General features: G+C 53.4%; 2 protein-coding genes across 3 annotated transcripts; one reads left to right on the forward strand and one right to left on the reverse strand.

The window, feature by feature from the left end:
* Window positions 1-1123: 1123 nt before the first annotated feature.
* TUBAL3 (tubulin alpha like 3) lies at window positions 1124-11318 on the forward strand. Of its 2 annotated transcripts, none has more exons than XM_066184528.1 (4): window positions 1124-1141; window positions 6629-6872; window positions 8522-8670; window positions 9894-11318. In XM_066184528.1, the coding sequence occupies exons 1-4, from the start codon at window positions 1139-1141 to the stop codon at window positions 10875-10877; spliced, it is 1380 nt and encodes a 459-aa protein (XP_066040625.1). In that variant the 5' UTR covers window positions 1124-1138; the 3' UTR covers window positions 10878-11318. The 2 variants fall into 2 exon arrangements, with proteins under 2 accessions (XP_066040625.1, XP_066040626.1); XM_066184529.1 differs by having other exon boundaries at window positions 9938-11318.
* Window positions 11319-18133: 6815 nt separating this feature from the next.
* Window positions 18134-18616, reverse strand: UCN3 (urocortin 3). The gene has a single exon (XM_066184530.1). The coding sequence runs from the start codon at window positions 18614-18616 to the stop codon at window positions 18143-18145; it is 474 nt and encodes a 157-aa protein (XP_066040627.1). The 3' UTR covers window positions 18134-18142.
* Window positions 18617-20069: the final 1453 nt, after the last annotated feature.

A 20069-nucleotide genomic window follows, 5' to 3' on the forward strand; every position in this document is an offset into this window, starting at 1 on the left:
CCTGCTGGATAAAGTGAATTCTGTGGGAAAACTTTTCCCTTTTTTTCTTCTTTTTTTAAGCAATTCCGCATTTCAAAAATCAACTTTTATTCCTTAAGGGATGCAGAGGGGCTGGGCCTCCACCTGAATATCCCAGAGGTGCAAATTCCCGTGAAATCGTGGAAAAATTGGGGGAAAAAAGACCAAAAATTGCAGGATTTTGGCTGAAAATCCACAAAATTCAGGATATCAATGGCAAGTGTCAAAGGCGGATTGTTCCTGCTGGATAAAGTGAATTCTGTGGGAAAACTTTCCCGGTTTTTCCTTCTTTTTTTAACCAATTCCACACTTAAAATCAACTTTTATTCTTTGAGAGATCCTTGAGGAGGCTGAGCCTCCACCTGAATATCCCAGAGGTGCAAATTCCCGTGAAATCGTGGAAAAATTGGGGGAAAAAAGACCAAAAATTGCAGATTTTGGCTGAAAATGAACAAAATTCAGGATATCAATGGCAGGGATCAAAGGCGGATTGTTCCTGCTGGATAAAGTGAATTCTGTGGGAAAACTTTTCCCTTTTTTTCTTCTTTTTTTAACCAATTCCACACTTAAAAATCAACTTTTATTCTTTAAGAGATCCTTGAGGAGGCTGAGCCTCCACCTGAATATCCCAGAGGTGCAAATTCCCGTGAAATCGTGGAAAAATTGGGGAAAAAAAAAATTAAAAAAGGACCCAAATTTCCAGGATTTTGCGAATAAAGCGAATTATACGGGGAAAACTTTCCCAGCCTTTCCTTCTTTTTTTTTTTTAACCCCTTAATAAACAAACAAACTAACAAACAAAACCACTTTTTTTTTTTAACCCTTTAATAAAAAATCAACTTTTATTCCCCTTCAGATTTAAAAAAAAAAAAAAAAAAAAAAGGGAAAAAAAATTTTCCCATTTCACCGCCCTGACCCCGAGAAAATCCTGCCAGAGATTCGGGATTTGAGCCCGGTTTTTAGTTCGTTCCGTTTCTCGGGATGGGAGGAAAAGGAGCCCTGCTCCTTTAAGCTCGGAGGAACTTTTTGGAGCCCAGGTGGAGTCGGGATTTCCCGGGCTATAAAGTTGCGGGGCAGAGGCGGCAGCAGCTGCTCCGCTCCGACCTCGCCCAGCCTCGCCATGGTAAGAGCTTGAAAAATCCCCAGAGTTCCCTTTCGATTCTTCTTTTTTAATTAATTTTTTTCCCTCTTCATCTTAAAGCTTCCGAGCTCAAAAATTCCCTTTTTTTTTAAATTTAAATTTTTTTTTTTTTTTGAATTTTCCTTCTTTTTTTTTCAATCCTTCGATCTGGATTTCCAGCTTTGTTGGAGGGGGGTGGGTGGGTTTTGAACCTTCTGGGTTTTAGTCGGTTCGGGGCTTTGCTCCTTATAAGGGAAAAACGAGGGATGTGCCGGGGGATTGTCGGAGCGGCCTCGGGGCGGGTTTTGGTTTTTATTTTTTCCCTGCCGAGTTTGGGGGTCTGGAACACTCAAAAAAGCTTTTTTTTAATTATTTCATTTTATTTTTATTTTTGGTGCGTGGTTTTTTTTTTTTTTTTTTTTTTCCTCTCAATTCCATTACGGATCAAAATTTAAATTTTTCATCCTGTTTCCCCCCCCCCCCCCCTTTTCTCCTCAACTTTTTTCCACCCCAAATTTTAACGCTCCCGATGTGCCGCAACAAGCGCAACTTTTAGATTTTGGGGGGATTTTTTTTTTCTCTCTTTAGGAATGAGCTGCCATGTTGCCTTTGTCTGCTCCAAACTCTTGGCATTAGATATTAAATGAATTTTTTTTAAAAAAAAAATCCCTTTTTTTCCAAGGAGTTTTGTTTTTTTTTTTCCCCCATGGAATCCCCTGCTCCAAAACGTTTCCAGCTGGGGAAACCGAAGTGGATTGAGCTTTAAAAAGAATAATAATAATTAAAAAAAAAATCAGATTAATTCTGGCTGATCCAGCTGAAACTTTTTAGGGAAGAGGATCCCAACTGGAACTTTTAATATTTTTATTTTTTGTGGATGCAAAGGAGCGACTCGTTGGGAAAAAAAAAAAAAACAAATCAGGTTGCAAAAGGGAGAAAACTTCAAAGCGGCTCCCAGGGATTTTGGCTTTGAACTTTTTTTTTTCCCTTTAATCTGTGGCTCTGTGGTCTGGGCCGGCTGTCAAAGTGTTAAATATTTACGCGGAGCTTCCCGACGGGAAAATCAGCTGGAAAAACAATCGGCTGAGTGGGGAAAAGGCAGAGTTCAGCTGGATGCAAAAGTTGGGAAGATCCCAAAAAAAAAGAAAAAAAAAAATCCCTCTGGAATATTTTAGAGGAGGAGGGGAAAAGCTCCAATAAACCTCTGCACGTTTTTTTTCCTCCTTACAGCAGCTCCCACTTTTTAGGTTTCATTTTTTTAATGTTTCATTTTTTTTACGTTTCTTTTTTTTACGTTTCATTTTTTTTACGTTTCATTTTTTTTACGTTTCATTTTTTTTACGTTTCATTTTTTTTACGTTTCATTTTTTTTACGTTTCATTTTTTTTACGTTTCATTTTTTTTACGTTTCATTTTTTTTACGTTTCTTTTTTTTTACGTTTCTTTTTTTTTACGTTTCTTTTTTTTTACGTTTCTTTTTTTTTACGTTTCTTTTTTTTTACGTTTCTTTTTTTTTACGTTTCTTTTTTTTTACGTTTCTTTTTTTTACGTTTCATTTTTTTCATTTTTTTTGTTTCATTTTTTAATGTTTTTTATGTTTCATTTTTTGGTTTATTTTTTATGTTTTTTTATGCTTCTTTTATATATATATTTCTTTCATTTTTAATTTCATTTCTTAATATTTCATCTTTATATTTATTTTTATTTTATTCTTTTTCCTTTTTCTATTTCATTTTTCGTATTTCATTTTTAGATTTCTTTTTAATACGCACTTCAATTTTTGATTTCGTTTTTAAAACACATATTCCAATTTTTAATTTCTTTTTTTTTTTAATTACACATTTCCATTTATCTTTTCCCCTTCTCTTTGTTCCCCCGGCCGCGCCGCGCGCATTCCAGCGCCGGCAGCGCGGCAGGTGCTGGGAGCGGGGAATGGGAGAGGAGCAGCTGTCCCAGGAAATCCGCCACGGGAACCATCGCAACCGCGCCGCCGGCACGGCTGCTGCATTCCCGCACGGTGCCCGCGGCAGCTGGGATCCCGGCGCGAGGGGGATCCCGGCAGGAATGGGATCCCGGCGATCCCTGATCCCGGCAGGAATGGGATCCCGGCGATCCCTGATCCTGGTGATCCCTGATCCCAGCAGGAATGGGATCCCGGCGATCCCTGATCCCGGTGATCCCTGATCCCGGCAGGAATGGGATCCCGGTGATCCCTGATCCCGGCGATCCCTGATCCCGGCAGGAATGGGATCCCGGCGATCCCTGATCCCGGCAGGAATGGGATCCCGGCGATTTCTGATCCTGGAGATCCCTGATCCCGGCAGGAATGGGATCCCGGAGATCCCTGATCCTGGCGATCCCTGATCCCGGCAGGAATGGGATCCCGGCAGGAATGGGATCCCGGCGATCCCTGATCCCGGCGATCCCTGATCCCGGCGATCCCTGATCCTGGCAGGAATGGGATCTCGGCGATCCCTGATCCCGGCAGGAATGGGATCCCAGTAGTCCCAGATCCCGGCAGGAATGGGATCCCAGCAATCCCTGTTCCCAGCACCTTCTGATCCTGACAATCTTTGATCTTAGAAAGGATCTGACGATCCCTGATCCTGACAATCCCTGATCCTGGCAGAAATGGGATCCCAGCAGCTCCTGATCCCGACAGGAACGGGATCCCAGCAGGAATAGGATCCTGGTAATCCCTGATCCCAGAAGGGATGGGATCCCACCAATCCCTGGTCCGCAGGAATGGGATCCCAGCAGTTCCTTGATCCCCACAATCTCTGATCCCATCCACCCCCGATCCCAACGATCCCGGGTGCGGCCAGTCCGATCCCGCCGATCCCTGACCGCAGCCGCCCCCGCGCCCCGCGGAAGGGCGGCCCTTGTGTCCCCCGCGGGAGCCGGGGCCGTTCGGGCACCGCCGGGTCGCTGTCCCCGCGTCCCGGGAACGATTCCCGCCCTCTCCTGCCCGCCCGCGGGAAAAATCCCGGCGCGTCCACGGCCGCGGACGGCGCCGGGGAAATTCCGCGGGGTCATTTCCCTGCCACGGGTGGAACGTCCGGCTGGAATCTCCTGGAGCACTTTGGGTGGTTGGAGATTTGGGATCTGCGGCTCCCACCGCCCCTCCCTAAGCCGGGTTTACCTGTGGAGATGAGGTCACACCTGACCCTCACCGTGGATGATCCCACAAACAGTGGGATCTGCCCGTCCTTTCCGGGTGGGATCAGCTCCGCGTCCCGGTGATCCCTGGGGAAGCAGCGCTGCCCCATCCCGGGCAGGGCGATCACCGGGATGTGGGGCGGGAGGCTTTGATCCCGGCCCCATCCCGGGCAGGGCGATCGTTGGGATGTGGGGCGGGAGGCTTTGATCCCGGCCCCATCCCGGGCAGGGCGATCATCGGGATTCAGGGCTGGGATGTGGGGCGGGAGGCTTTGATCCCGGCCCCATCCCGGGCAGGGCGATCATCGGGATTCAGGGCTGGGATGTGGGGCGGGAGGCTTTGATCCCGGCCCCATGCCGGGCAGGGCGATCACCGGGATGTGGGGCGGGAGGCTTTGATCCCGGCCCCATCCCGGGCAGGGCGATCATTGGGATTCAGGGCTGGGATGTGGGGCGGGAGGCTTTGATCCCGGCCCCATGCCGGGCAGGGCGATCACCGGGATGTGGGGCGGGAGGCTTTGATCCCGGCCCCATCCCGGGCAGGGCGATCGTTGGGATGTGGGGCGGGAGGCTTTGATCCCGGCCCCATGCCGGGCAGGGCGATCATTGGGATTCAGGGCTGGGATGTGGGGCGGGAGGCTTTGATCCCGGCCCCATGCCGGGCAGGGCGATCACCGGGATGTGGGGCGGGAGGCTTTGATCCCGGCCCCATGCCGGGCAGGGCGATCACTGGGATTCAGGGCTGGGATGTGGGGCGGGAGGCTTTGATCCCGGCCCCATGCCGGGCAGGGCGATCACCGGGATGTGGGGCGGGAGGCTTTGATCCCGGCCCCATGCCGGGCAGGGCGATCACTGGGATTCAGGGCTGGGATGTGGGGCGGGAGGCTTTGATCCCGGCCCCATGCCGGGCAGGGCGATCATCGGGATGTGGGGCGGGAGGCTTTGATCCCGGCCCCATGCCGGGCAGGGCGATCACCGGGATGTGGGGCGGGAGGCTTTGATCCCGGCCCCATCCCGGGCAGGGCGATCACTGGGATTCAGGGCTGGGATGTGGGGCGGGAGGCTTTGATCCCGGCGTGGTGGCAGCAGCAGGTGACAATTAACCCAGGGAAGTGCCCCTGGAGTCACAGGCGGCTGGAGACGACCTGGATAAATCCAGACTCAGCCCAGCCTCGGCTCTGCCCCGGGGCGATCCCTGTTTTCTCCAGCCTCTTCCCGGCCGGGGCTCCGCCTTGGCTCAGCTTTTCCAAGCTTGGCTTCTCCCTGAGATTTTTATTGGGGGTCGAGAGCCCGGGGTTGCTGATGTCCCATCGGGATGTGGGGGATTGGAGCTGCTCAGCTGCTTCCTGCCCCAGCAGCTCCTTCCTTCCTCGTGCCCTGGGCTGGCAGAGCCTTTCCCGGGAATGCGGTGTCCAGCTGCCCGGCAGATCCCGGTTCCTGCTTCCCTCAGCATCCCCAGCACGGCTCCGAGGGCTGGAATTCCCTGATCCCGATCCACAGCGTGTGTAAAATTCCCAGTTTCCCTCATCACAGCTCTGAGGAGAGCTGTGAGGGCTGGAATTCCCTGATCCCGATCCACAGGGTGTGTAAAATTCCCAGTTTCCCTCATCACAGCTCCGAGGAGAGCTGTGAGGGCTGGAATTCCCTGATCCCGATCCACAGGGTGTGTAAAATTCCCTGTTTTCCTCAGCATGGCTCCGAGGAGAGCTGTGAGGGCTGGAATTCCCTGATCCCGATCCACAGCGTGTGTAAAATTCCCAGTTTCCCTCATCACAGCTCTGAGGAGAGCTGTGGGAGCTGGAATTCCCCGATCCCAATGCCCAGGGTTTGTAAAATTCCGTTTTTTCAGCACGGCTCCGAGGAGAGCTGTGGGAGCTGGAATTCCCCGATCCCAATGCCCAGGGTTTGTAAAATTCCGTTTTTCAGCACGGCTCCGAGGAGAGCTGTGGGAGCTGGAATTCCCTGATCCCAATGCCCAGGGTTTGTAAAATTCCGTTTTTTCAGCACGGCTCCGAGGAGAGCTGTGGGAGCTGGAATTCCCTGATCCCAATGCCCAGGGTTTGTAAAATTCCGTTTTTCAGCACGGCTCCGAGGAGAGCTGTGGGAGCTGGAATTCCCTGATCCCAATGCCCAGGGTTTGTAAAATTCCGTTTTTCAGCACGGCTCCGAGGAGAGCTGTGGGAGCTGGAATTCCCTGATCCCAATGCCCAGGGTTTGTAAAATTCCCTTTTTTCAGCACGGCTCCGAGGATGGCTGTGAGGGCTGGAACTCCCCGATCCCAACGCGGAGAGTGCGTCAAACCCCCTAAAATTCCCCTCTTCCCTTTTCCAGAGGGAGTGCATCTCCATCCACATCGGGCAGGCCGGCGTGCAGATGGGCAACGCCTGCTGGGAGCTGTACTGCCTGGAGCACGGCATCCGGGCCGACGGCACCATCCCCGGCCCCCGGCAGGTGAAATCCACGGATCCCGCCTCGGAGCAGGCGGATTCCTCCTTCGAGACTTTCTTCTGCGAGACGGCGTCCGGCAAGCACGTGCCCCGGGCGGTGTTCGTCGACCTGGAGCCCACTGTCATCGGTAAAAATGGGAATTTTGGGGGTTTTTTTTGGCCCCTGATCCGTCTTTTGTCCGTAATTCCCAAGCCTTTATTCCACGGGCGCCTCTGCTCTGGTGAAATGTCCCCAGCCGTTGGGAGCGGGCGGAATTTTCCCTTCCCGAAGGGACCAGGAGTGACAAACCCGTGGGTTGTCTTTGTTCCCTCCTTTTGGTGCCTCCAGCGGCTGGGAAGTGACCCCTGGATTTGGCGGCCCCGGCGGTCCTGGCCTGAATTCCACCGTCCCGTGGCCAGATGTGGCACATCTGGTTCGGGTGCCACACGTTCCGGGGGTTTCTGTCCTGTTTGGCCAACGTTTTGGGGATTTTTTTCCAACCTGGTGGGTTCCAAAAGATTCCCCACTTCCCCTCCCAGCTCCCTCGGGGGGATCTCTGGGTGTTCGTTTTGTGCGGCACCCCAATCTGAGGTGGAAAATAATAATTGTAATTATGAGAGATAATAATAATTATCTCTGTTTTTGTTTTTTTAATGGAAATGACTCCAAATCCAAGCACCCCACTCCTGCCTTCCAGGCTTCCCCTCCTGTCTTTCCATCTGGGAAAAGGAAAGATGGAAAAGTCACATCTGGGATGCGACTCCTTAGGTCTTAATTAAAAGGATTGCAGGCAGGCTTTTTGTTTGGGTGCCGCTTAATTTCCAGACACCTCATTAAGGTACGGAGAGCTTGATGAGTGAGCCAGGAAATTATGGAATGTGCCCGGTGTTGGGATGGATTTAACAACCCCTCTGGAGCCGAGTCAGGTGGAAATGTCAACGCTGGAGGAGCTTTGTCTGCGTCCCTTCCCTGCCGGAGAGCAGAGGACGGAGCTGGAGCTCCCAGACTTCTCCTCCGAGCTGCCCGCGGTAGCCAATCCCACAGAAATTGGAATTGTGGTGCCATTAAACCAGATTAATCCGGGATTTTGGGGCAGGTGTAGGGTGAAGATGGAGATTTGGTGGGACCTTCACTGTGAGTTCGTTCCTCCCCTTTCCCTGACCGCTCCGCAGATTCCACGGATTTTGCTAACCGATTGAACCAGATTAATTCAGGATTTCGGGGAACGTGTAGGGCGAAGGTGGAGATTTGGTAGGACCTCACCTCTGTGAGTTCATTCCCACAACCCTTCCCTGACCTCTCGCTCCGTGACCTCCTGCTGGACGTTCCGCGGATTTTGCCAACCGATTAAACCGGATTAATTTAGGATTCTGGGATAGGTGTAGGGTGACGATGGGGTTTTGGTAGGATCTCTGTGAGTTCACTCCTCCCTTTTCCCAAACCATGCCGTGACCTCCTGCTGGACGTTCCGCGGATTTTGCCAACCGATTAAACCGGATTAATTTAGGATTCTGGGATAGGTGTAGGGCGACGATGGGGTTTTGGTAGGATCTCTGTGAGTTCATTCCTCCCTTTTCCCAAACCACGCCGTGACCTCCTGCTGGACGTTCCGCGGATTTTGCCAACCGATTAAACCGGATTAATTTAGGATTCTGGGATAGGTGTAGGGCGACGATGGGGTTTTGGTAGGATCTCTGTGAGTTCACTCCTCCCTTTTCCCAAACCATGCCGTGACCTCCTGCTGGACGTTCCGCGGATTTTTCTTCCTCTGTGTCCTGACCTCTCCTCCCGGCGCAGATGAGATCAGGACCGGGACCTACCACGGGCTCTTCCACCCGGAGCAGCTCATCAGCGGCAAGGAGGACGCCGCCAACAACTACGCCCGCGGCCACTACACCATCGGCAAGGAGATCATCGACACCGTGCTCAGCAGGATCCGCAAAATGGTGAGGGCGGGGGGGGGGGAGGGAAAAAAACGCCCCGTTTCGGGTTAAAATCACGCAGTTTTGGAGCTCGAAGTCTTAAAATAAAAAAAGTCTCAAGTTGAAAGGTCTTTAGGTGAGGTGCAAGGGCTGTTGTTGCTGTTGGGGTTTGGTTTTGGGGCTTGGGAAAGGAGAGCTGTTAAAACTGGGCTTAAGGTGCTCGGCGAGTGCTCGAAGCGGGATTTTGTGCCCTGTTACTTGGGAGAGTTGTCCCAGTCCTTAAAAAGATAAATATCCGTGATTGGGATAGTTATCCCAGTCCTTACAGGGAGAAACATCCAGTATTCTTGGGATTGTCATTCCACTCCTTAAAGGGATAAAACCCCATCTTTTTGGGATAATTATCTCAGTCCTTTCAGGGACAAATGTCCAGTATTCTTGGGATAGTTATTCCCTGTAAGGGATAATTAAGACTTTTCTTGAGATAATTATCCCAGTTCTCAAATGGATAAATATCCAGTATTGGGATTGTTATCCCGGTCCTTACAGGGAAAAATATCCGTTTTCTTGGGATTGTTATCCCAGTCCTTAAAGGGGTAAATATTCCTTTTCTTGGGATGGTTTTCTAGTCCTTGGGATAAATATCCAGTATTCTTGGGATAGTTATCCCAGTCTTTACAGGGATAAATATTAATTTGCTTGAGATAATTATCCCAGTCCTTAAATGGATAAATACCCATTTTCTTGGGATAGTTATCCCAGTTCTTACAGGGAAAAAAATCCGTTTTCTTGAGATAATTATCCCAGTTCTTAAAGAGATAAATATCCAATATTCTTGGGATAGTTTTCTAGTCCTTGGGATAATTATCCCAGTCTTTACAGGGATAAACATCCATTTTCTTGGGATAGTTATCCCAGTATTCTTGGGATAGTTATCCCAGTTCTTAAAGAGATAAATATCCAGTGTTCTTGAGATGGTTATTCCAGTCCTTATAGGGAAAAAAAAAAATCAATTTTCCTGGGATAATTATCCCAGTCTTTACAGGGATAACTATCCATTTCCTTGGGATAGTTTTCCCAGTTGCAAAAGAGGCAAATATCCGTGACTGGGATAGTTATCCCAGTCCTTACAGGGGAAAATATCCATTTTCTTGGGATAGTTACCCCAGTCCTTAAGTGGATCAACTCCCAGCATTCTTGGGGCAGTTTCCGGGTCCTCGGGATCAATATCCGATGTTCTGCCGCAGGCTGACCAGTGCAGCGGACTCCAAGGCTTCCTGGTCTTCCACAGCTTCGGGGGCGGCACCGGCTCCGGCTTCACCTCTCTGCTGATGGAGCGTCTCTCCGTGGAGTACAGCAAGAAGTCCAAGCTGGAATTCTCGGTCTACCCGGCCCCGCAGGTGTCCACGGCCGTGGTGGAGCCCTACAACTCCATCCTGACCACGCACACCACGCTGGAGCACTCGGACTGCTCCTTCATGGTGGACAACGAGGCCATCTACGACATCTGCCACCGCAACCTGGACATCGAGCGCCCCACCTACGCCAACCTCAACCGGCTGATCGGGCAGATCGTCTCGTCCGTCACCGCCTCGCTGCGCTTCAACGGCGCCCTCAACGTCGACCTCATCGAGTTCCAGACCAACCTGGTGCCCTACCCGCGCATCCACTTCCCCCTCACCACCTACGCGCCCATCGTCTCGGCGGAAAAAGCCTACCACGAGCAGCTCTCCGTGCCCGAGATCACCAACGCCTGCTTCGAGTTCTCCAACCAGATGGTGAAGTGCGACCCGCGGCGCGGCAAGTACATGGCGTGCTGCCTGCTCTACCGCGGCGACGTGGTGCCCAAGGACGTCAACGCCGCCATCGCCGCCATCAAGACCCGCCGCTCCATCCAGTTCGTGGACTGGTGCCCCACGGGGTTCAAGGTGGGCATCAACTACCAGCCGCCCACCGTGGTGCCGGGGGGGGACCTGGCCAAGGTGCAGCGCGCCGTCTGCATGCTCAGCAACACCACGGCCATCGCCGAGGCCTGGGCGCGCCTGGACCACAAGTTCGACCTGATGTACGCCAAGAGGGCGTTCGTGCACTGGTACGTGGGCGAGGGAATGGAGGAGGGCGAGTTCTCCGAGGCCAGGGAGGACCTGGCCGCCCTGGAGAAGGATTACGAGGAGGTGGGGAGGGACTCGGCGGACGGAGAGGAGGAGGAGGGCGATGAGGATGAGTACTGACGGGCTTTGGGCTCGCTTTTTGACCTGGGACTTCCCCCGTCCCGAATTCCCGGAGGAGCGGCCTGGACCTCTGCGCCGTGTTTTGATGTGTTAAAGCCGCCCCCTGCTTGCCTAGTCTGGGCTCCTCTGAGCCTGGCTGCCTTCAGCTTTACCCCACTGCTCTTTACTGACGAGCGAGGCTTGACTTAGGCCTGACATCCCGCCTAGCCAGGAAGATCCTAATCCAGGGAAAACGCCGCAAGCTCGCCTGCTTTTGGCTGGAATGGCAAACTCTCTCTCGCTCTGGCTTTTCTTTCTTTCTTTTTTTTTCGATTTTATTTTTTATCCCCCTCTCTCCTTGTAAAAGCACTTTGGAATTAGGAAACGCACCTGTAAACTTCTGCGCGAAGCGGCTTTTTTTCTTTTTTTTTGTACGTGAATAAAGAGGGGTTTTCCTCGGTTGGCTCGGAATTCCTTGGATTCCCCCCTACCCCCGGGTGCTTTGTTGTGGGTGAGTCTCCTGCCGGCTTGATGCCCCCCAGGAGAAGAGCAAACCGATCTTCTCGGGAGAGTCATCAGCCCTAATTAGCGCCGCGGGGGAGGCGTCCTGTATCCTGTGGGGATTTCTGTCTGGAGCTGCTCTGGGAATTCCACGTCTGGGAGCAGGGAGTCACCTCTGGATGACGAGGGGAGTGTTTTGGTTTGGGTTTTTTTTTTTTTTTTTTTTTTTTTTGGTGGGGTTTGGCCTCCTCCGCCACCTTTGGTGAAGCTCAGATGTTCCCTGAGGTGGTTGGGGGAGTGCTGAGGGTTTGGGAAAATATTCCCAAAACAAGGGAATCCGGGCAGGGAGAGGGAGCTGTGTCTGGTATTTGGGACAGGGAGGTGGAAGGATCCCAAAAAACCTCTTTGGTGGCCCTAAAAGGCCGGAGGGGGGAGGGTGGGAGGGGGTGGTGACATCAGGACCGGGTTGGAGGTGGCCCCATGGATTCACCCCAAAGGTTGTCACCCCCAAAACCCTGACTGCCCCCTGAGAAGGTTCCAGGGCAATCTGGAATTGGGACCAGATTCCAGCCAGGAATGGGGACGAGGAAGGGGACGGCTGCTGTGTCCCCTGGAGGGGAGAGGGATTTTGGGGGAAAATCCCAAAGTTTTTGAGGAGCTGGGACCTCCAATTCCCTCCACAAGAAGCTGAATCCTCAGGGAAGGACCCCAGCTTTGTTTTCCCTGCTCCTACAGAATTCCAGCCCATCCACCGTTCTTAATTCCCTTCCAGTCACAATTAAGACGTCGAGTAAATCGCTTTGGCAGGGAGCTCCCCAGAACCTTTCGTTAAATCGTTTTAACTGGGCCATTAATGAAGCGCTTTCATTGGAATTTAATTTCTTTTTTAATTGAAAGGTTAAAAAAACCCCTTTCAATTGTTGATGGAGGGGCTCGGTTTGATTAATTCCTCAGGAATTCCATGGGAAGATCTCCCTTATTCCTTCTGTCCGCTCCCAAACCCCACGTTTTTGGAGCTCTTTTTTTGTTGTTGTTGTTGTTTGTTTATTTTTACTTTCTCATCGCTCAGATTTAGGTTTTATTTCCCTTTCTCCCTGAGCTTTACCCACCCAGTGAAAGCTGCAGCCTGAGCTTTGCCGAGGAGCTTGGTCACGCTTTCGCTTTTCCGTGAAATCCAATTTTTTTTTTTCCCCTCCCCAGACTTTTGCCAGCGGTTCCCTAAGGAACCCTGTAACTGCTCGTTCCTGCCAAAGCAATCCCCGTCCCGCTGCCGGGGCTGGAAATTTAACCGGGACTGAGATGGGAATTCCAGCACTCTGGCTCTGTCGGCCTCCTGTAAAAGTCTGGGAAAAAAAAAAATTCCTTCGCTCTCCTGCTGCTCCCAGACGTGATGCAAGAATCCCTGGAAGATGGAAAGGAGTTGGAAAAGGGGATTGAGCCTGACCTCTGCCCTTCCCTGGATTGCGGCAGGGTTATTCCTCGTCCTCTGGGGGCTCCCCCGTGCAGGGAGGGAGCCAAGAAAAGCAGCTGGGCAAGGAAAAAAGAAAGAAGAATGGAAAAAAGGGAATCCAAGGGGGGGGAAAAAAAAAGGAAAAAAATCCGAGGGGGAAAAAGAAAAAAGGAAAAAATCCGAAGGAAGAAAAAAAGAAAGGGAAAAAATCCGAGGGGAAGAAAAAAAAAAGAAAAAAAAGGAAAAATTCCGAAGGGGGGGGGGGGGGGGAAGGAAAAATTCCAAGGGGAAAAAAAAAAAAAAAAGGAAAAAATCCGAGGGGAAAAAACAAAAAAAACCCAAACCCAAAAACAAAACAAAACAAAACAAAAAAAACAAGGAAAAAGGAAAAATTCCGAGGTGGGGGGGGAAAAAAAAGAAAAGGAAAAAATCCGAGGGGGAAAAAAAAAGCTGGATCAGGGTGGAATTGAAGGGCTGGCTCGGGAATGTTTGAGTGACCAGAAGATTTAAATTGGGATTTAAATCCCAATTTCCCTGGACCGTTCCTCACCGGAGCTCCCCGAGGTGGGAAACCCCTGGAGCTGCCTCACCTCCCGCTGCCCTTTCCCTTGGAGCATTCCCAGGACAGGGAATGAGGGAATGAGGCTTTTCCATCGCTCCTTCCAGCAGCTTTGGGAGCTGGGAAAAGCCTCTGGAATTTAAAGTGCTGCTCCGGTAGAGAAGAAGCTCCAGGAGCTTTGGGAATTCCAGCTCTCCTGGAAAAAAAAAAAATCCTCTCCTGGGAGCTGTGGATGTCCTGGATATGGGATGATGACACGCATGGAATGTTCTTGGGACTCCTCCAAATCTGCCCTTTGTGGGCTTCACCTGGCTGGAAGTGGGAAAATCCCCCCAAAAATCCAGAAATTCCCTAAAAAACCCCCAGCCCTGGATCGCGCAGGAAGTGCGGGAATGATCTGCTGGAATTGTTTGTTGGTGGCAGCGAGGGTCTCGTGGCTCGGGTGGGCACCGGGGACAGCAGGACGCAAAGTTGCCGGGAGTTCTGGGAATGCCGGGGTGGGAAACGGAGCTGCTTTGGAGGATTTCCAAACCCGCGGAATGTGGAGTTTTCTTGGATCTTAAATCCTCCCTCAGCGCTGGATTCCCTCTAACATCCACTCCTGGGAATTCAGGAAAATTATTTTAATTATTTTTTTGGGGGTGGGGGAAATCCATTTATTAAATTAAATTATTTTAAATAATAAATTAATAATTTCTTTAAACTATCATTTATTAATGATTTATTTAAATTATTTAAGATAAATTAATTTGTTTAAAGGCTAAAGCTCGTTTCCCAAACTCCCCTTGCCACCTGCGGGATTTCTGCTTTCCCAAACGTTGGAATTCCTGAGGATGAGGCTCCTGGGTTGGGATCATAGCGCTGGGATGGTTCTTCCAGCGCCGGATCCATGAAAATCTGACCTTTCCCAGCTCCGGGGGGGGGGAGGGGCAGCTCCAGCCCCTTGAACCCAAATAATCCCGAATTTTGGATCCTCTTCCATCCTGACCCCAAGCCCCGGATCATGGGGAGCCAAGTGGAGCTGGATCCCATTTCCAGAGGGAACGAGGGACCTGGCCCGTGGGTGCCCTTCCCGGGCACTCCCGAGCTCTGGGTGCTCCCGGCCCCACGGGAGGGTCGGTGGAGATCCCAGGGCTCCCGTTCCCGTCCCGTTTCCTCAGGAAATCCGCGGTGCCTCCGCCCCTCCGGGCTCCCCGGCCCCGCTGCGCAGAGACTGGGAAGGGTTAATTAGGGAAGGATCCATTTGGGAAAGGTTGATTTGGGAAGGATCCGTTTGGGAAGAATCCATTTCGGAACGGTTCATTTGGGAAGGATCCATTGGGAAAGGATTAATTCGGGAAGGATGCGTTTGGGACGGGTTAATTTGGGAGGAATTAATTTGAGAAGGATCCGTTTGGGAAAGATCTATTTGGGAAGGGTTAATTAGGGAAGGATTAATTTGAGAAGGATTAATTAGGGAAGGATCCATTTGGGAAGGGTTAGTTAGGGATGGGTTAATTAGGGAAGGATCCATTTGGAAGGGTGACTTTGGGAAGGGCTAATTTGGAAAGGATCCATTAGGGAAGGGTTAATTAGGGAAAGATCCATTAGGGAAGGATTAATTTAGGAAGGATCCATTTGGGAAGGGTTAATTAGGGATGGGTTAATTAGGGAAGGATCCATTTGGGAAGGATCCATTTGGGAAGGATCCATTTGGAAGGGTGACTTTGGGAAGGGTTAATTTGGAAAGGATCCATTAGGGAAGGATTAATTAGGGAAAGATCCATTAGGGAAGGATTAATTAGGGATGGATCCATTTGGGAAGGATCTGTTTTGGAGGGATTAATTCGGGATGGGTTAATTAGTGAAAAGTTAATTTGGGAAGGATTAATTTGAAAAAGATCCATTTGGGAAGGAGCCAGTTGGGAAGGATCCATTTTGGAGGGATTAATTTGGGACGGGTTAATTAGGGAAGGATCCATTTGGGAAGGGTTAATTCGGGAAGGATCCATTAACTAAGGATCTATTTGGGAAGGATTCATTTGGGAAGGGTTAATTAGGGAAGGGTTAATTAGGGAAGGGTCAATTTGTTCTCCTTCCCCAGCCAGGAGCTGGGGAAGGATCCCAAGCGGAGAAAAGCTCTTCCCAACCTCGGATCCCACTGGAAAAACCTCTCCCAACCTCCTGCTCCAAGCAGGGATCTCCCGCTGGGCTCAGCGGATCCCTCTGTCCCTCCTCCCACGGATCCTCGGGACACCTGGACAGGCCACGGGGGGATGACGAGCGTCCACCTGGAGCAGCTGTGACCTCGTTCTTCCCGTGCCTCAGTTTGCCTGGACGGAAAACGGGGATGAGGACGTCGGGAATTTGCTGGGCCAGATCAAAATCCGTATAATCCACGATTCCGGCGGATTGCGACGGGAAAAAACCCCACCCGGTGCACCCTGGGAGCTGAGGCAGGAGCTCATTGTCCCCCTGGGGACCCTTGAGGACATTTCCAGCCTGGAAAAAGAGCGGGATGAGCGTGGACGGGCTGTGGGTGAGGAGCTGGAGCAGCGGGAGAACTGAGGTGGAGCGGCGGGAAAGCGGGAAGGGACAGGCGGGAATTCGTGGTGGGACCACCCAGGGTGGGTTTGGAGCAGCTCCCTGAGGCTCCTGGAGTCCCAACCCACCTGAGGACATGGGGTCACCTTGGCCAGGACCCATCTGGGGACAGTGGGGACATGGGGTCACCCTGGCCAGGACCCATCAGGGGACACCGGGGACATGGGGTCACCCTGGCCAGGACCCATCTGGGGACAGTGGGGACATGGGGTCACCTTGGCCAGGACACATCTGGGGACACCGGGGACATGGGGTCACCCTGGCCAGGACCCATCTGGGGGCACCGGGGACATGGGGTCACCTTGGCCAGGACACATCTGGGGACACCGGGGACATGGGGTCACCTTGGCCAGGACCCATCTGGGGACACTGGGGACATGGGGTCACCTTGGCCAGGACCCATCTGGGGACACCGGGGACATGGGGTCACCTTGGCCAGGACCCATCTGGGGACAGTGGGGACATGGGGTCACCCTGGCCAGGACACATCTGGGGACACCGGGGACATGGGGTCACCTTGGCCAGGACCCATCTGGGGACACCGGGGACATGGGGTCACCTTGGCCAGGACCCATCTGGGGACACCGGGGACATGGGGTCACCTTGGCCAGGACCCATCTGGGGACAGTGGGGACATGGGGTCACCCTGGCCAGGACACATCTGGGGACACCGGGGACATGGGGTCACCTTGGCCAGGACCCATCTGGGGACAGTGGGGACATGGGGTCACCCTGGCCAGGACCCATCTGGGGACACTGGGGACATGGGGTCACCTTGGCCAGGACCCATCTGGGGACACCGGGGACATGGGGTCACCCTGGCCAGGACCCATCTGGGGCCACCGGGGACATGGGGTCACCTTGGCCAGGACCCATCTGGGGGCACCGGGGACATGGGGTCACCTTGGCCAGGACCCATCTGGGGACAGTGGGGACATGGGGTCACCCTGGCCAGGACCCATCTGGGGACAGTGGGGACATGGGGTCACCCTGGCCAGGACCCATCTGGGGACAGTGGGGACATGGGGTCACCCTGGCCAGGACACATCTGGGGACAGTGGGGACATGGGGTCACCTTGGCCAGGACCCATCTGGGGACATCGGGGACATGGGGTCACCCTGGCCAGGACCCATCTGGGGACACCGGGGACATGGGGTCACCCTGGCCAGGACCCATCTGGGGACATCGGGGACATGGGGTCACCCTGGCCAGGACCCATCTGGGGACACCGGGGACATGGGGTCACCTTGGCCAGGACCCATCTGGGGACACCGGGGACATGGGGTCACCCTGGGCAGGACCCATCTGGGGACACCGGGGACATGGGGTCACCTTGGCCAGGACCCATCTGGGGACACCGGGGACATGGGGTCACCTTGGCCAGGACCCATCTGGGGACACCGGGGACATGTGGGAGGTTGATGCTGAAGGTGCCGGTGACAAACTCCGGGAAATCCCAGGAGGAGGAACTGGGGAATCCCGCTGGGGAATCCCGCCTGAGGGATTGTCCCTGTACTTCTCCCTTCCCGTGGGTTGGTGGCTGTGGCAGGGACGGCTCGTGGTGGCATTTGGGACGGCTCGTGGTGGGATTTGGGGTGAATCGTGGTGGGATTTGGGATGGCTCCTGGTGGGATTTGGGACAGCTCCTGGTGGGATTTGGGACAGCTCATGGTGGGATTTGGGACGGCTCGTGGTGGGATTTGGGACGGCTCGTGGTGGGATTTGGGACGGCTCGTGGTGGGATTTGGGATGAATTGTGGTGGGATTTGGGATGGCTCCTGGTGGGATTTGGGATGAATCGTGGTGGGATTTGGGACGGCTCGTGGTGGGATTTGGGATGAATCGTGGTGGGATTTGGGACGGCTCATGGTGGGATTTGGGATGGGCCATGGTGGGGACAGGACCACGAGGCCGAGCTGGGGGAGGTTTGGGAATCCCCACGGAGCACCCGGGGCGGGAGTCGGGACACCGAAGCCTCGGAAACTCCAGAGACGGCAGCTTTAATCAGGATCCTTCCCGGGTGAGGACAGGAACCTCTTCCCTGCGCACGGAAACGTCCGGAAGGAACGGACAGAGGAGAGAGCGGGGACGAGAGGAGGGGAGGAGAAGGAACACGCGAGGTCGCTCGGCGGGTCAACGAGACGCCGCCGGTGTCACCCCCGGCCGCCGGTCCCCCCCCGGCGGTGGCCCTGTCACTTCCTCCGCCCGATCTGGGCCATCAGGTGGGCGTTGGCCGCCGCCTTGGCCCGCAAGTTCTTGGCCTTGGCGATGTTGAAGAGGATGTTCATGATGTTGGTGGGGACGTCGAGGGACAGCGTGACCTTGGTGCGCCGGTCGCTCTTGGCCCGGTTCTGCGAGGCCTTGCCCTTCGCCTGCGCCGCGTGTTTGTAGTGGCCGTCCCCCGGGAACGTCCTTTTGCCCAGCTCTTCCTCCTCCCCGTCCTCCTCCTCCTCCACCTCCTCCTCCTCGGACGCCTCCTCCAGGGACGGCGACTCGGAGCCGCGCTTGTCCAGGACGGAATTCTCCCGGCGATGGATGTTCTGAGCCTCCGAGAGGGCGGCGTTGAGGCAGCCGAAGACGGAGGCGGCGCTGGAGAGGCTCAGGGCGCGGCCGGCGCCGGCGGCTCCCAGCAGGACGAGCAGGAGCAGCAGCCTGGGGTGGGACATGGCGGTGGCCTGGGGGACACCCGGGGGGAGGGCAGAGAGGGACGTGAGGTTCTCGCGGCACCCGCGGGAGATCCGGCCTCTCCTCGTCCCTTCCCAATCCCAGAGTCCCCTCGCCGCGTTCCTGGAGTCACCTCCCAGGTGCTGTCTGAAGGTTGGGGCAGGTGGGAATGAGCTTCCTTGGAGGGCAGCCCCCAGCCCTTGGTTTTGGGGTTTGGGGTGGGATATCCAAGGAGCTTCGCTTCCATGGGGATTCCATGGAACTTCTGTGGAGGAGAGGACGTGGCCTTTCCTCAGTGGAACTTCCATGGAGGAGAGGACTTGGCCTTTCCTCAGTGGAACTTCCATGGAGAAGAGGACTTGGCCTTTCCTTGGTGGAACTTCCATGGAGAAGAGGACTTGGCCTTTCCTCAGTGGAACTTCCATGGAGGAGAGGACTTGGCCTTTCCTTGGTGGAACTTCCATGGAGGAGAGGACTTCGCCTTTCCTCAGTGGAGCTTCCATGGAGAAGAGGACTTGGCCTTTCCTCAGTGGAACTTCCATGGAGGAGAGAATTTGGCCTTTGCTTTGTGGAACTTCCATGGACAAGAGGATCTGGCCTTTCCTTCATGGAACTTCCACGGAGCTTCCATGGAAGGGAGGATTTGACCCTTCCTTTGTGGAATTTCCATGGAGCTTCCACGGACAAGAGGATTTGGCCTTTGCTTCCATGGAACTTCCATGGAGTTTCCACAGAGCTTCCGTGGAGGGGAGGATTTGACCTTTCCTTCGTGGAGTTTCCGTGGAGCTTCCATGGAACCGCCATGGACAGGAGGGTTTGGCCTTTCCTCCATGGAAATTCCATGGAGCTTCCGTGGAGAGGAGGACTCGGCCTTTCCTTCGTGGAGTTCCTGTGGAGTTTCCACAGGCCTTCCATGGAGAGGAGGATTTAGCCTTTCCTTCATGGAACTTCCATGGAACTCCCATGGACGAGAGGATTTGGCCTTTCCTTCTGTGGAATGTCCATGGAACTTCAATGAAGCTTCCATGGAGAGGAGGACTTGGCCTTTCCTTCTTGGAACTTCCGTGGAGTTTCCACAGAGCTTCCACGGAGGGGAGGATTTGACCTTTCCTTCATGGAGCTTCCGTGGAGCTTCTGTGGACGAGAGAATTTGGCGTTTCCTTCCATGGAGCTTCCATGGAGAAGGGGGTTTGGCCTTTCCTTCATGGAATGTCCATGGAGCTTCCATGGAACTTCTGTGGACGAGAGAATTTGGCGTTTGCTTCCATGGAGCTTCCATGGACGAGAGGACTTGGCCTTTCCTTCATGGAGCTTCCATGGAGCTTCCAGGGGGCTTCCATGGAGAAGAGAACTTGGCCTTTCCTTAGTGGAGCTTTCATGGACGAGAGGATTTGGCCTTTGCTTCCATGGAACTTCAATGGATGGAGGACTTGGCCTTTGTTTCCATGGAGCTTC

Source organism: Chamaea fasciata, unplaced genomic scaffold (genome assembly GCF_029207755.1).
Source record: "Chamaea fasciata isolate MVZ Bird 193981 ecotype frontalis unplaced genomic scaffold, bChaFas1.0.hap1 SCAF_5, whole genome shotgun sequence".
NCBI classification, from domain to species: Eukaryota; Metazoa; Chordata; class Aves; order Passeriformes; family Sylviidae; genus Chamaea; species Chamaea fasciata.